This window comes from Megalobrama amblycephala, linkage group LG7, assembly GCF_018812025.1.
Source record: "Megalobrama amblycephala isolate DHTTF-2021 linkage group LG7, ASM1881202v1, whole genome shotgun sequence".
In the NCBI taxonomy this organism is placed as follows: Eukaryota; Metazoa; Chordata; class Actinopteri; order Cypriniformes; family Xenocyprididae; genus Megalobrama; species Megalobrama amblycephala.
The window spans coordinates 5,690,989-5,707,576 of NC_063050.1; the positions used below are offsets into that span (position 1 = coordinate 5,690,989).

General features: G+C 37.3%; 1 protein-coding gene across 1 annotated transcript in view; it reads right to left on the minus strand.

Annotated features, from left to right (window-relative positions):
• col5a3b (collagen, type V, alpha 3b) overlaps window positions 1-16,588 on the minus strand; it is a 34,529-nt gene that overhangs the window by 16,372 nt on the left and 1,569 nt on the right. The window contains exons 2-20 of the mRNA XM_048195684.1: window positions 13,369-13,536; window positions 12,537-12,750; window positions 11,509-11,671; window positions 11,217-11,339; window positions 10,330-10,443; window positions 8,458-8,580; window positions 7,349-7,444; window positions 7,196-7,258; window positions 7,037-7,111; window positions 6,814-6,897; window positions 3,748-3,804; window positions 3,130-3,183; window positions 2,646-2,699; window positions 2,505-2,558; window positions 1,816-1,869; window positions 1,653-1,706; window positions 548-592; window positions 318-371; window positions 108-152 (exon numbers count right to left, since the gene is read on the minus strand). Of these exons, the coding sequence (XP_048051641.1) occupies window positions 108-152; window positions 318-371; window positions 548-592; window positions 1,653-1,706; window positions 1,816-1,869; window positions 2,505-2,558; window positions 2,646-2,699; window positions 3,130-3,183; window positions 3,748-3,804; window positions 6,814-6,897; window positions 7,037-7,111; window positions 7,196-7,258; window positions 7,349-7,444; window positions 8,458-8,580; window positions 10,330-10,443; window positions 11,217-11,339; window positions 11,509-11,671; window positions 12,537-12,750; window positions 13,369-13,536 (1,694 nt within the window). The remainder of the gene's footprint in view (window positions 1-107; window positions 153-317; window positions 372-547; window positions 593-1,652; window positions 1,707-1,815; window positions 1,870-2,504; window positions 2,559-2,645; window positions 2,700-3,129; window positions 3,184-3,747; window positions 3,805-6,813; window positions 6,898-7,036; window positions 7,112-7,195; window positions 7,259-7,348; window positions 7,445-8,457; window positions 8,581-10,329; window positions 10,444-11,216; window positions 11,340-11,508; window positions 11,672-12,536; window positions 12,751-13,368; window positions 13,537-16,588) is intronic.

The following is a 16,588-nucleotide window of genomic DNA, read 5'->3' on the forward strand; positions in this document are numbered from 1 at the left end:
TTAAGATAAGAAGAGGGTGTGATGTCATGATGATGTCATCAGCACATTCCCAACATGACCTGCAGCTCTAGTGTTTTCAAACGCTTCTCAGATCAGCGTGTACTCACCAGATTTCCCTTTGAGCCCTGAACTCCATCAATCCCACGAATACCCTGGCAAACACACACACATCATCTACATGCTGCTACATGACATAATTATTATTTTAAATAACACTAAAGAGTCACGTGACCTCCCATTGACTGAAGAGGTCTCAGTCGTATCATAAACAATACAATAATGAAATACACACAGAATGAGGGGAATCATCCACTCACCTGCTGACCTGGAGGACCAGGAAGACCCCTCTGACCTGTCAATCCCGCCATACCCTGACACACACACACGCACACACACACACACACACACACACACAGAGCACATCACTGAGGAATATCTGTTAACACAGAACTGACACTGTCAATCAATCACTGACATAACATATCAGAGGATCACTGAAGATGATGATCAACTCTTCACAAAGGTGATTAAAGGAGTGAACACATACTGGCTCTCCTGGCTGACCTCTCGGCCCCGGCTGACCATCTGAACCCTGGGAAAGAATCAAATAATCACTGAGAACTGCAGAGATAGATAGATAGATAGATAGATAGATAGATAGATAGATAGATAGATAGATAGATAGATAGATATGGGTGGTTGATCGGGTGTTGCTATGCAGTTGATCAGGTGTTGCTATGCAGTTGATAGGATGTTCTAGATGGTTGTTATGGTGTTGCTATGCAGCTGATAGGATGTTCTGGGTGGTTGATCGGGTGTTGCTATGCAGTTGATAGGATGTTCTGGGTGGTTGTTAGGGTGTTGCTATGCAGTTGATAGGCTTGTCCTGAGTGGTTGATCGGGTGTTTCTATGGAGTTGCTTGGATGTTCTGGGTGGTTGATCAGGTGTTGCTATGCAGTTGATAGGCTTGTCCTGGGTGGTTGATCGGGTGTTGTGTGGAGTTCATCGGGTGTTGCTACGCAGTTGATAGCATGTTCTGGGTGGTTGATCGGGTGTTGCTATGCAGATGATGGGATGTTCTGGGTGGTTTTTAGGGTGTTGTTATGCAGTTGCTTGGATGTCCTGACTGGTTGATCGAGTGGTGCTATGCAGTTGATGTGATGTTCTGAGTGGTTGTTAGGGTGTTGCTATGCAGTTGATAGACTTGTCCTGGGTGGTTGATAGGTTGTTTCAATGCACTAAGTACGGTATTCTGGGTGGTTGACTGGGTGTTGCTATGCAGCTGCTTAGATGTTCTGGGTGGTTGTTAGGGTGTTGCCATGCAGTTAATAGGCTTGTTTTGGGTGGTTGATAGGTTGTTCAATGCACTAACTATGGTATTCTGGGTGGTTGATTGGGTGTTGCTATGCAGCTGCTTAGAAGTTCTGGGTGGTTGTTAGGGTGTTGCTATGCAGTTGATAGGCTTGTCCTGGGTGGTTGATAGGTTGTTTTAATGCACTAACTATGGTATTCTGCGTGGTTGATAGAGTGTTGATATGTAGTTGATAGTATGTTCTGGGTGGTTGATTGGGTGTTGCTATGCAGTTGCTAGGGCGTTCTGGGTGGTTTATAGGTGATGTAATGCAGTTTTTAAAAAAAAATGTTCACTCACTTTTTCTCCAGGGGCTCCTGGAGGACCGACTGGCCCTTTCTTTCCTGGATCTCCCTGTGCACACACACACACACACACACACACACACACACAGATATATTTCTGACCTTCATGAACATTCATTCATATTGAGGTTCATGTGTGTAAATGGAGAGTGTTTTACCCGGTGACCCTTGTTTCCAGGCAGACCAGGTAAGCCATCAAACCCTCTGTCACCCTGATAATGATACACACGTTTGTTTTTGTGAATTGTGGGGACATTCCATAGGTGTAACGGTTTTTATACTGTACAAACTGTATTTTCTCTCCCCCTACACTACCCCTAACCCTAAACCTACCCATCACAGGAAACTGTGCACACTTTTACTTTCTCACAAAAACTCATTCTGTATGATTTATAAGCCTTTCTGAAAAAAGGGGACATGGAGTAATGTCCTCATAAGTCACCCTCTCCTTGTAATACCCATGTCATTATACACATTTGTGTCCTGATATGTTACAAACACACACACACACACACACACACACACACACACACACACACACACACACACACACACACACAGAAATCACACAGGCTCACACATGAGACCAAATGAGATCATTTACTGTGCCTTCATCCTCTGACCTTCATCAGCACATTCATCTTCATATTCAATGTCTCATTCGTCTCCTCTAACATCTCATGTTTAAATCATTATTAGGTACAGTGTGTGTTTGATGGGTCAGAAAATATTATAGATAATGTTAATGATAATGGATTTTGACAGATAATGTCTGTCAAAATCCATCTGCATGAGGTCAAACCCATTTCAAGATAAAGCATCATTCATACATGACAGAATAACTTACTTTAGTTCCTGTTTCTCCTGGTTCACCTCTGCTTCCGTCAATCCCACCACGACCCTGAACACACACACACACACACACTGGTGTATTTCAGGTGTTCAGGCAGGTGTCTGCTGGTGAGTTTTGTGTGCAGATGAGACTTACCCTCTTGCCTGGTTTACCATTGAGTCCCGGAGCCCCCGGAAGCCCACGAGGACCCTGAACACACACACACACACACACACACACACACACACACACACACACACACACACACACACACACAGATCAGCTCCATCTTCACAGACACAAAACATCACAGAAGCAGTACAACTGTTTTCAACATTGATAATAATCATAAATGTTTCTTGAGCATCAAATCATCATATCAGAATGATTTCTGAAGGATCATGTGACACTGAAGACTGGAGTAATGATGCTGAAAATTCAGCTTTGATCACAGGAATAAATTACACTTTACTATATATTCACATAAAAAACAGTTACTTTAAACTGTAATATTATTTCACTGTTTGGTGAGCAGAAGTGACTCAAAAACATAAAAAAATCATAATTATTCCAAACTTAGGTATTGTGTGTACATATGTAGAGTGAATATGAATATCTGATGAATGTCATAATCTCGTACCGGTGGTCCTGTGAATCCATGATCACCCTTCAGACCCCGCGGCCCTGGAGAACCCTGACAAACACAAAACACACAGTTACAAACATACACTTCTTCACTCAGTTAAAAGTCATTTATAACCAATAAAGCTGAAATTAAACTGAAAGTAAACTGAGATGGTAAGACTGACACTCAGTCTGATCATTTGAGCCATGCTGATTTGGTCTTTATTTGTTCTTTTGTTTTTATATTTGTTCATTTGTTTGTGGAATTGTCCAGATGAGGGTAAAACTGTAAATGATGAACCCTGATGATACGCACAATCTCAGCTGACTGTATAATACAGAGCATAAACACACAGGAGCACTAGAGGGCGCCACACACACACACACACACACACACACACACACACACACACACACACACACACACACACTGACGTCACCTCATGACAAACATCTAAATATGGATTTTCCATAGACTACTTGATTTTATATAGAGGTTTTTACAGCTAATACAGACTAGCTTAAGACTGACCTTAATAGAAAACGTGCAACATTTTTACAAAAAAAAAAATAAAAATAAAAATTAAGATCATAATGTTTGATCACCATGTATTCCTTGTTCAGACACACTCACCAATGGTCCCGGGCGTCCGGTGAGTCCTAACGGTCCCGGCGGTCCTTTCAGAGACAGCTGAGACACAAACATCAGGGCGAATGTTCATCAATGTGATGTGAATCATGTTAAAAGTGCATAAGGAAAACTCTGAATTATAAGCACATGAGTTTGAATTAGCATTAATGTAGTTACTAGCAGTGCATTACAAGTAACATGCATTACGTAATCAGATGACTTTTTTGATGTAACAGTAATGTAACGTAATACTTTATACATTTACACATTAATATTTTAGTTACTTTGCACATTTCTTTTCAGTCTATTTCGCTTAAACATTTTTTAAACAACTGTAATAAAAATCTCTCTATCCTCCATAATGTAGTCACTTATACATGCACACTTATGCACGTGCAAGAACAGACAAAAGTGCAAAAAGTAACATTACGTACAACTTTCAATTAAAAGAGTTGTACAGTAGGTAATATGACCCATAATGTTAAGAGATCTTTTGTGTGACGCACATCTCTAAAGAGATCAGGAAATATTCTAAGTGTTCAGAATATAATAATATTTTATATGTGTGTGTGTTACATAGGGTATGTGTTTGAATACATTACTGCATTAAACACTTGGAATCAAGAATTTGCAAGGCCTGAAACAGATCAAATTTTAGCCAGGTAAGAAAAGGTAACACAAACGTAATATAATAGCTAACTTTCCATAAAAAGTAACTATGTAACGCAAGTAGATACTTTTTAGGGAATAAACCAATATTGTAATGGATTATTTCCATAAAAAGTAACTATAATGCAAGTAGTTACTTTTTTTAGGAAGTAACACAATATTGTAATGGTTTACTTTCCATAAAAAGTAACTATGAAATGCAAGTAGTTACTTTTTATAGGGAGTAACACAATATTGTAATGGATTACTTTCCATAAAAAGTAACTATGAAATGCAAGTTTGTTTGTTTTTTAGGGAATAAACCAATATAGTAATGGATTACTTTCCATAAAAAGTAACCATGTAACGCAAGTAGATACTTTTTAGGGAATAAACCAATATTGTAATGGATTATTTCCATAAAAAGTAACTATGATGCAAGTAGCTACTTTTATAGGAAGTAACACAATATTGTAATGGATTACTTTCCATAAAAAGTAACAATGATGCAAGTAGTTACTTTTATAGGAAGTAACACAATATTGTAATGGATTACTTTCCATAAAAAGTAACAATGATGCAAGTAGTTACTTTTTTTAGGGAGTAACACAATATTGTAATGAATTACTTTCCATAAAAAGTAACTATGTAATGCAAGTAGTTACTTTTTTAGGGAGTAACACAATATTGTAATGGATTACTTGTCATAAAAATTAACTATGTAGCGCAATTAGTTACTTTTTTAGGGAGTAACACAATATTGTAATGGATTACTTTCCATAAAAAGTAACTATGTAATGCAAGTAGTTACTTTTTTAGGAAGTAACACAATATTGTAATGGATTACTTGTCATAAAAATTAACTATGTAACGCAATTAGTTACTTTTTTATGGAGTAAAAGGGAGTTTTGATACTGATTAATTTAAAAAAAAAATAACTGGTAACACTTTAGAATAACTCACGCTATGAAGCATTAGTTAAGCATTAGTAAATAGTCAATTCATCATTTATAAAACATTAATAAACATTAGTAAGCCATTTATAAATACAGATATAAATGCTTTGTTCTTGATTTATAAGCATATCTATAATGAGTTTAATAATTGTATTTTCATACTTTATTAATGATCAATTTATCATTTCTAAATTATGTATTACATTATTCACAAACCAGTTATTTAGGAGTTGTCAGTGGTTCATAAGATCATTTAGGAAGTGTAAGTAAATGATTAATAAAATATTTAAATGTACATTTATGCATCTTATTATTTAGACATATAGTATTAGTTACTTAGTGTGTTATTAAATGCTTTATTAATACATATTCCCAGTGTCAAAACTACCTCGGTACTAACTTTAAAACATTAGAGAACAGCAGTGCAGAACATCACTGAACCTTTAAATCTCATTTATAAAAGCTTTACAAAGCATAAATAGTCCTCACTTTAGATGAGCTCACAAAAATAGTTAACTGACCACTTCTAAATGTTTTATAATTATCTGAATTAATCATGAATTACAGTAGGAATATGTGTTAATAAAACATTTACTAACACACTAAGTAACTATTACTATGTGTCTAAATAATAAGATGTATAAATGAATGTTTAAATAGTTTATTAATCATTTACTTACACTTCCTAAATGAACTACTGACAACTCCTAAATAACTGGTTTGTAAATAATGTAATACTTAATTTAGAAATGAAAAATTTGATAATTAATAAAGTATGAAAATACAATTATTAAACACATTATAGATATGCTTATAAATCAAGAATAAAGCAATTATAGCTGTATTTATAAACAACTTACTAATGTCTATTAATGCTTTATAAGTGATTAATTAACTATTAACTAATGCTTCATAGTGTGCAGTTATTATAAAGTGTTACCAAATAACTTTTCCCAACACTGGTTACTAAGGCATCAGAATCAAGAGTTGGCATTCTGACGTAGAACCTGGGAGTGCTGAAAGTAAACAGCATATGAGAATGACAGGGGAAAGACGAATTTGTTGAATAAAGTTGTTATTTTTGTTTTGTTTTTGCACAAAAAGTATTCTCGTCTCTTCATAACATTAAGGCTGAACCACTGCAGTCACATGACTGTTTTAACGATGTCTTTAGTACCTTTCTGGACCTTGAATGTGGTAATTTCTATAAGAGATAAAAAACCTCTCAGATTTCATCAAAAATGTCCTAATTTGTGTTCTGAAGATGAATGAAGTTCTTTCGGGTGAGGAACGACATGAGGGTGAGTAATTAATGACTATTCATTTTTGGGTGAACTAACCCTTTAAAATTTAGCAAATCATCTTCAGGGGAAAAATACTGCCTCCAAATAATCAAAAACACTTCTGAAACTGGTCTAGACTTATTCAAACATCAGGTAGAGTTAGTGTAGAGTTAGTGTCTGACCTTGGTGTGCTGCAGGATGGCTTGAGCTTGAGCTTCTTGAGCCGATATGACGGGACCGAGACGAGCATCACCACCAGACTGAAACTAACACACACACACACACAAATACACATGATCCGGACCAGACTCACATATGAACCGATTGATTTATAGCTCATTTAACTTTTAAACAACAGTGTATTTGTCAATTCAAATGAAGTTCCAAAACAAATGTGACACACACCGGTAACATCAGCAGGTTGCCCGGAGGTCCAGGTATCCCATCAGCCCCTGCAAGTCCTTGACGGCCCTCAGGACCCTAATGAGAGATGGACAGTGTAATATTGTGTTATATCAGTCATGAACCTGACGATCATGAGGAGTGTGTGTCCGTGTGTCTCACCGGGTCTCCTGGATCTCCGATCGGTCCCGGGGGTCCCATTGGACCGTGTTCACCTGGCGGCCCCTGCGGGAAACAACCCAAACACACCGTCTGTCACTGACACACACATGAAACATGGTACACACAGTCATGTGATGTCTCGGGTGAGGTTACCTCAGCACCAGGCAGGCCCGGGGGTCCCATAATCAGAGTCCCCTCTCCCAACACCGCCGGCTCTCCCTTCTCTCCTTTCTCTGGGCCGAGTGACGACTGAATGAAAGAGTCTTCATATTGTCAGAATTTATTTAGTCTTAGTCTAGTGCAAATTTACACTGCAAAGGCGGCACAGAAGCGCTTCAGAAGTGGCATTTTACGCAGACTGTTTATTGCTGATCAGGGGAGGCATGAATGCATTTACACTTTAACTGCATACTGTTAAACCAGGAGCTGATGAGCGTCACAGCAGGAATAGTTCAGGCTGGTTTTTGTGCTGCATTGCATCAATACACAAAATTTTGAGCAGGCACAGAGCAGCCTTAACTCTGCAGTGTAAAGATGCCTTTAGTCCTGTGCCAAATATCCCTTTAATTTGTGTCATATTTAGTCAACCTATCCTGTTTTTTGTTTAGTCAAGCTTTAGTTGACTGAAAGTCTGGGAATTTTAGTCTAGTTTTTGTCAATTAAAAGTTAGTCATATTTTAGTCATGCAGCATAATGGTTAAACTGATAATCGCAATGATTTTGCTCGAAATTGTGATCTTGATTACTGGAATTTCTTTCACCTATAATCATGAATCAAAAAATGATGAATCATGGGTTATTTGACTCAACTAGTTTCCTATTTATAATATTATCATATAAATGAACACACTCTCTACATTATGTAAGTTTCTCTCAAAAGCTAAAACAGTGAAATTTCTAATGTAAATCTGATATTTGTAAATTCTAAATTTCGTTATATTTTTTTCTATTAAAACATCAATAAAAAATACTTTGTGTTGTCACACAGAGGTTGCATGAGTGCATTTATTCCGTAACCTCAATCATAAACAAAAAAGTTTAGATTTATGTTTGGATTTATTACAGTTTTACATTTTTTTCACCTTAGTTTGTCTTTTTTGTCAACAATATTGCATGTTAATATACTGTAGTCACATAGTGTTTAATGATGTCGATGTTGTAATAGTTATAGAAAAAAGTTGTTAACATTTTTCATCATAGTTTTGGTTAATGAAATTAAGACTAGAATGAAGAGGACAGATGAAGGAGAGACAGATGGGTACCTGTCCGTTGAAGAACTGCTCCTGTCTCTCTGCCGGCCGGAAGTCGTACTCGTCATACTCGTGATACTCAGTGTACTCCTTAAAATACTCCGTCTCGTTCTCAGAGTCCTCGTACTCCACCACCTAACACACACACACACACACACACACACACACACACACACACACACACACACAAAAGAACTGTAAAAGAACTGAGAAATTGTGCTTAAGTTCAAGTACAGATACTCTGTCAAAACCTTTACTTTCCATTAAAAGTCTAAGAATACTTGAGTGAATATTTGAAAAGTATTCACATTTAAATTTACTGAAGTATTTAAGTATTGTACATAGGGTTGCAAAATTCCGGGAATTTCCAAAGCTGGAAACTTTACATGGGAATTAACGGGATTATATGGGAATTAACGAGAATTAATGGGAATAAACAAGGAATTTGCAAAATTGCAGGTTAGCCTACAACAGGGCACTTAAATGTAGTTGAAAAAACATCTTGCAGCATAATTTTGGTTAAAACAACCAGATTTAATGCAATTTTAGTTTAATTTTTACCCCGCACATTCCTCACACAGCACACTACTTACTGCAGGGCTAATATTGTGAAGTATAACCACAATTTAAAATAATGGTTTTCTATTTTGATATACATAAAAATAAAATTTATTCCTGTGATCAAAGCTGAATTTTCAGCATCATTTCTCCAGTCTTTAGTGTCACATGATCCTTCAGAAATTATCTCAATTATCACTGTTGGAAAGAGTTGTGCTGCTTAATATTTTATATAAGCTGTGATACATTTTTCAGGATTCTCTGATGAATAAAAAGTTAAAGAACAACATTTTTTTAAAATAGCAATCTTTTGTAACAATATACACAACTGTTCAAAATTTTGGGGTCAGTAATTTATTTCTTTCTTTTTTTTAGAAATTTAAGAAATTAATTATTTTATTCAGCAAGGATGTGTGAATTTGATAAAAAAAGTGATATTAAATTGATATTGCTAGAAAAGATTTCTATTTTGAATAAATTCTGTTCTTTTTAACTTTTTATTAATCAGTGAATCCTGAAAAATAGTGTTACAGGTTCCAAAAAATATTCAGCAACACAACTGTTTCCAACATTGATAATAACTGAGTGTCAAATCATCATATTAGAATGATTTCTGAAGGATCATGTGACGCTGAAATAAATAACACACAACAATTGCTGCGATAAAAATATATTTATTTTACATATTTACTAAATTAGAATTAATTGAATGCGAAAAATAAATAACTGTTATTTCAACAAAATGTTTATATTTGTTTTTATGATATATTTTATATAAATATTATAAATGTATATAAATTTCCCAAAAATTTCCAATTAATTCCCATAAATTCCTGTTAAGTTTCCAAATTGGAATATTTCCAAAATTCCCCAGGTTAAGTTCCCGTGGAAAGTTTCCGGAAATTTACCGGAAACTTTCCACCCCTTTGCAACCCTAATTGTACACAAGTACTTAAATATATAAAAGTAAACAGTAAACTTAAAAGTGGACCATTTAAAAGAGAAAGAATTTTTCCAATTTTAGTATTTTTGATCTAAAATCTCAAGAAACCTGTCAAATATAACTGTTTTCTTATTGTTGGAGTTTCTCATTGACATTGGGAAAATTATGAAATTGATCTTTTAGTGAACTATTCTTCTAATTCTGTGGTGATCTATTCCTCTAAATGCTGCTTTATCTGTATTTAATTACGCTAAAATAATTAGTGAATCTTCAGATTTGGTGAACTCTTCTAACTAACTACTCTACTCTGGTGGTATTTATTCACTACTAACACTTTTAGTAGTAGTACTAATAACATTTCATTGGCTGTTCAAATAAAATACCTCGTACTCGGTGACATTGTCTCCTGCAGTCGAGAAAGACAGGTCACTGTAAAGGTCATTGTAAAGGTCATCGTCAAACTCCTCTTCGATTGGCTTCCTCGGCGGCTTCTTGACCTGCATCACCATGACAACAGACACCACAGAAACACACAATATCAACAACACAAAACTGTCATGTTGGAGCGCATTTTTATACAGCTTTTCTCCATTCATTTTTCTCATAAAAAGTCCTTGTTAAAGCGCAAAACACCATGAAACAAACCAACCAGCTACGAGGAGAATCACAACATTACAAACTTTGATTTAAAGCAAAAAAGTGTTTGAAACTTTTAAAGATACAAGACTGTGAAACTAAACGACTATATATTTTACATTTATTACAAAACATGCATATACATATATACAAATATTTAAATAAATTTGAGACTATTATGTCATTTGCAGTGGATTTGCATGTCTTTGGCAGGATTTGCTTGTTGGGTTTTTCTGACTGGTGGAGATTTCTCTGCAGAATCATGGGTAATGTAATTTTTCACCAGGAATTCTGCAGTTAAATGTGATTATTTAAAACATAAGTATAAATAACGTGGATTAATGGCTTCAACAAAAGCAAATACCATCGATTAACAACCTCATAGCTCACAGCAGATCTGTGTTTTTAATGGTTTATGAGTTTATTGTGGAGAAGATAACTCTGTCTCAGTGTTTGTCTCGTCTCTCTGCTGCGGCTGTAAATCAGACTCACAGTATCTGGCTCGAGTCCTGAACAACATGTTTAACACTGAGCTCCAAACAGAGCCAACGAACAGACATGAATATTAATGAGACACACAGAGCTGCAGCTGTTTCAAACTCATTATCTATGCAGAAACTGTGGGCGGGGCTACCTCCACGGGGTCCAGTGATAGGCTGTTGTACATGAGGGCGGAGTCACAGTCAGGAATGTGGGTGTGGCAGTAATCGGCAGCAGCTCTGGGATCTGGAGCGATTAACAGCTGCTGAATCTCACCCTGAAACACACACATTTCTTCTTGACGTTTTGTGATTTTCTTTCTCATTTAGGGTCATGAATATGCATGCAAAATATTGACACATAAATGTCGTGTCATTCAGTCTCTGCTCTTCAGAGCTGTGAACTCTGACCCCGTCTGTAATCAATCCTCGCTCACTCTCTCTCACCTCAAACACTTCTTCATCCAGAAGTCTCGTCCCGAACACCGTCACTCCGTCCGTACTGACCCTAGGCTCCGGCCCTCGAGGGAGGTCAAGGGTCGCCACCTTCTGACAGTCCAGGTAAAGCGTGACCTTCTGACCTTCCACACTGTAGGCCACTCTGTGCCACCTGTACATTCACAGTGAGGATAATCTCACATCTCCATCCATCAGCACACGCTCAGACCCAACCAACAACATCTGCAGGCTGACGTATGGCTTTTAAAGGGTCCAAAATGATCATCATTTACTCAAACCTGCATGACTTCTGTTGAAACGCAACCCATTTTTTAAAGAAGCAAATGAGCAATAGGGCTGTTCAATCCCAAAATAATGTCCATGTGACTCATATTTCAGATCTTCTGAAGTCACATGATGGTTTGTGTGTTTATTCATTCATGATCTTCTGCTCCAGTGAACTCAAACACCAGTTCAATTCACGAACGAATCAAACAGAACAATCCATTCATGAATCAGACACTGAACAACTCTCATGAATGTTTGATTCAGTTTCACTGAATCAACACCGATCTGAATAATGACTTGTTTCATTTGTAATTCATTTGAACACTGTTATTTTACTGTTTATTTCTGTGAAGTTGCTTTGAATGAATCTGTATCGTATAAAGCGCTGTAGAAATAAAGCTGGCTTGACTCTAGAGAGACATTCACAGATGTCAGTTTGGGTTTGTGCCACACAAAGCATCATATCAATCAAGTCTCTTCAGAAAATTTGGACTAAACCACTAGATTCATGTGGATTCTCTTGTGTTTCGTAGATGAAAGAAAGTCTTACAGGTTTGGAACAACACAAGGATGAGTAAATGATGACAGAAGAATCCCTCACTATCCCTTTAAGTGTTTTTTCTGAAAAACTGAATGAAGTGAGTTTATTTATTCTGTTTGATGACAGGAGGGCTACTGAGATACAGCTGGTCATGTGACCTCAAGATGGACCTTCGATGATGTCAGCAGTGTCTGGTGATGTCACTCACTTGCCATCCGCCAAATTGACCTTTTTGAATATGGGGTAGAGGTCCGGCGTGGGCTGGCCGTTCTGGTCCTCGTAGAGGAAGACGGGCGAGCGTCCGAGCTCAACGCCCAACTGCTGCACTCCCTCACTGTCATACATCGACAGCAGGAAACACTGAGCGCCACGCCGCGCCCGCACCGTCACCAGCACCGAGAAATCCACCGGGAACACAGAGTCTGGATCACACACGTTCAGACGTTTGTGTTAATGTTTCTGAAAGAAGACTTTTCTGCTCACCAAGACTGCATTTACTTGATCACAAATACAGTAAAAACTAAAAAATAGTGAAATATTTTTACAATGTAAATCAGCTGTTTTCTATGTGAATATATAGTAAAGTGTAATTTATATCCTGTGATCAAAGCTGGATTTTCAGCATCATTACTCCAGTCTTCAGTGTCACATGATCCTTCAGAAATCATTCTAATATGATGACTTGATGCTCAAGAAACATTTATGATTATTATCAATGTTGAAAACAGTTCATATTTTTGTGGAAACCGTCATACATTTTATTTTTCAGGATTCTTTGATGAATAGAAACAGTGTTTATTTGAAACTGAATCTTTTTTAACATATTATAAATGTCTTTATTGTAACTTTTGATCAATTTAATGAATCCTTGCTGAATGTTAGTGTACTTAATCATATTCTAGGGACTGGAATTGAGCTAAATCTGACAAAACCTCCTGTTTAAGACATCCTTATTTGTAAAAATGATGAATAAATATAGTTTTTATTGCAAATTGTAAAAAAAAACAATCTGTACGGGTTATAGTATGTGAGTTACACACCTGGAAAGAGCTGACTGGTCGGAACACTGACTTGGATTTTCTTCTCGATCTTATAAGCGAGATCCGCCTCCTCTGTGCCCCGCCTACTGGTGCACAGCCCCGCCTCCAAGGACACGCCCTCCATGGAATCTGATAGGTCCAGGATCTTCAGCACATCGATGGGATCGGCTGCAGGAGACGACACTTACAGTTACTAAAGTCTAATGAACAGACTTCACATCTGTCTGTTTGTGTGAAAACACACCGATGACTGACGGCAGACGATCGCGACTGCATGTGTGTGTGTGTGTCTGTGAAGGGTTCAGCATGCAGGTCTGGACTGGTCATGTGTCTCATCTGCAGCACACACACACACTTCTCATTAAAGTTCTCAGCATATCTAGCATGTCTTTAACACATACAGAAAAATCTCTCATCTCTCAGAAGAAAAAAATAACTCATTTGGAAAGACTTTCACAACAACCTACAGATCAAAGACACAACAGCAGCTGCAGGGGAGTGTGTGTGTGTGTGTGTGTGTGTGTGTGTGTGTGTGTGTGTGTGTGTGTGTTTGTCTGGGAGCCAGATGTGAATGACGACATGAGGGTGAATTAAAAAATGCAGTCCAGACTCTCAGACATTTTACTTTTGTGTTTTTATGAAGGGCTTCTTTCACACACACACACCTCATGATGACACAACATCACTAACGGATGTGAGACAGGTGTCTGCACACTCCTCTGACCCCGCTGACCTTCACCTTTGACCTTTCACTTTCATTCTTTATTCAGTTTCAGACTTTCTTTGTTCAGGCACTTTCAGAGTCACAGATATTTCACACTTCTTGTGCTCTTACTGATTAGGTGAACGTTACTTTTGAATGTTCTCTGAATGTTCTGAAACAAGATGTTAGAGGAACCTTTCAGAAAAAACTTCCATAATGTTTTCATGATAAACATTATTAAAGACCAGATCACTTTGAATGAACGTTTTGTCAACATTACTGGAAGAAAGTGAGAAAAAGCTAAAAACCTGTATATTAGGCAGCAAGTGAACATTTTGTCTTCAAAGGAAGCAGGAAAAAATGGGCAAGCGTAAGGATTTGAGCGAGTTTGACAAGGACCAGATTGTGATGCTAGACGACTGGGTCAGAGCATCTCCAAAACTGCAGCTCTTGTGGGGTGTTCCCGGTCTGCAGTGGTCAGTATCTATCAAAAGTGCTCCAAGGAAGGAACAGTGGTGAACCGGCGACAGGGTCATGGGCGGACGAGGCTCAGCGAAGGCTGGCCCGTGTGGTCCGATCCAACAGACGAGCTCCTGTAGCTCAAACTGCTCCAGAAGTTAATGCTGGTTCTGATAGAAAGGTGTCAGAATACACAGAGCATCAGTTTGTTGCGTATGGAGCTGCAGACCAGCCCATGCTGACCCCTGTCCACCACCAAAAGCAGATAATGCTCCTGCCACAAAGCAGGAATGGTTTGAGGAGCACAACAACGAGTTTGAGCCTTCAAATTCCCCAGATCTCAATCCAATCGAGCATCTGTGGGATGTGCTGAACAAACAAGTTCATCTTTGGGTGAACTCACCCTTTAACCTCGGCACGAAAGGCTTAAAGAGGTCTTGAGCCTTTCATTCTGACCTTTGAAGATCTACAAGAGGTCAAGATCTCAGGAAACTGAAGGGAGCTCAGACGAAAGCTTTATCCTGCAGTCAGATCAACAACCGGCTCTCGAGGAAAATTACAAACCATCCGCTCACCTGAGGAGACATCCAGAAGCACATCCTGAGGAACTCCTGAGGAACATGCCGATGCTTGTGCATCACACCATCAAATCAACTGCCGTCTGGATGCTTGACAATGCTTAACAAGAAACCAAAATGCTGATCTGAAGAACCTAATAAAAACATCAAGGACTATTCTCCAAAGTAATAAGAGCCAAACATCAGTCTCGATGAGAAGAGGGCCCTGTAAAGAAGCTGTAGCTCAAGACCGAACCGTTTCTGATTGGTTTTATGGGTTTGGGGGGGGGTTAATCATTCAGTAGGTTAAATAAAGCTAAAGTTTGCCAAAAAATGATTCACTCATCCTCATGTTGTTGAACATAAAAGAAGATATTTTGAAAAACACTGAGAACCGATTTTATTGTGTGGACAAATATCTTCTTTTGTGTTCCACTGGAGAAAGAAAGTCATTCAGGTTTGGGATGTCATGATGAGAAGACTTTAATTTTTGGTTGGACTATCCATTTTCTAACATTCTTCATCTTCATGCTGGGTTAAAAACAACCCAAGTTGGGTTAAAAATGGACAAACCCAGCGATTGGGTTGTTTTAACCCAGTGGTTGGGTTAAATGTTTGACCCAACCTGCTGGGTAGTTTTATTTAACTCAACTATTGTTTAAAAATTACTATATTGCTTAATTAAAATTAACCCAAAGTATGTTGGAAATTAACATTTATTAATGTTCAATGAATAATTATTAAACAATAAACATTTATTAAATTGCTTAATTATTAATAAATTTATATTAATAAACTATTAAACTATTAAATTTATATTAATAAAATATTAAAGCTTATTAATAAACATTCACCTTTTGTCTATTATTGTTGCCTCTAATTGCATCTGGTTTTTAATTTCCCAACTATTTTGGGTTCATTTTAAGCTAGCCATATAGCAATTTTTAAACAATAGTTGAGTTAAATAAAACTACCCAGCAGGTTGGGCAAACATTTAACCCAACCGCTGGGTTAGTCCATTTTCAACCCAACTTGGGTTGTTTTTAACCCAGCATTTTTTAGAGTGATATTATTCTGGAATACACTCTTATTTATTACGAGATGCCAAACAACTAGATTAAAATAATCTGAAGTTCTTCAGAAGTTAAAACCATTGCAGTAACATGGTGCTTGGACCCAATAATCTTCTTCAAAAGATGCAACCTGATTAAATAAATTATTGCAAACACAAACTTCTATCACATTACATTCAGCAGAAAACAGTCATGCAATGCTTTTACCAACACTGTAGCTGAACCGGGCGTGAGTTCAAGCTCAAATCAAATCAAATATTATCAGAAAGCTGATATAAGAGTGACGCTTCATGTTATGATTGTGATTATGACATCACCCATGACATCATCACTCGGCTGAACTCAAAACTCTTCACCTGCACACAGAAAAACGTGTTTAATGACTAAAACATCCAGATGCCTGCTGCATTTGCACACCACACGGAACA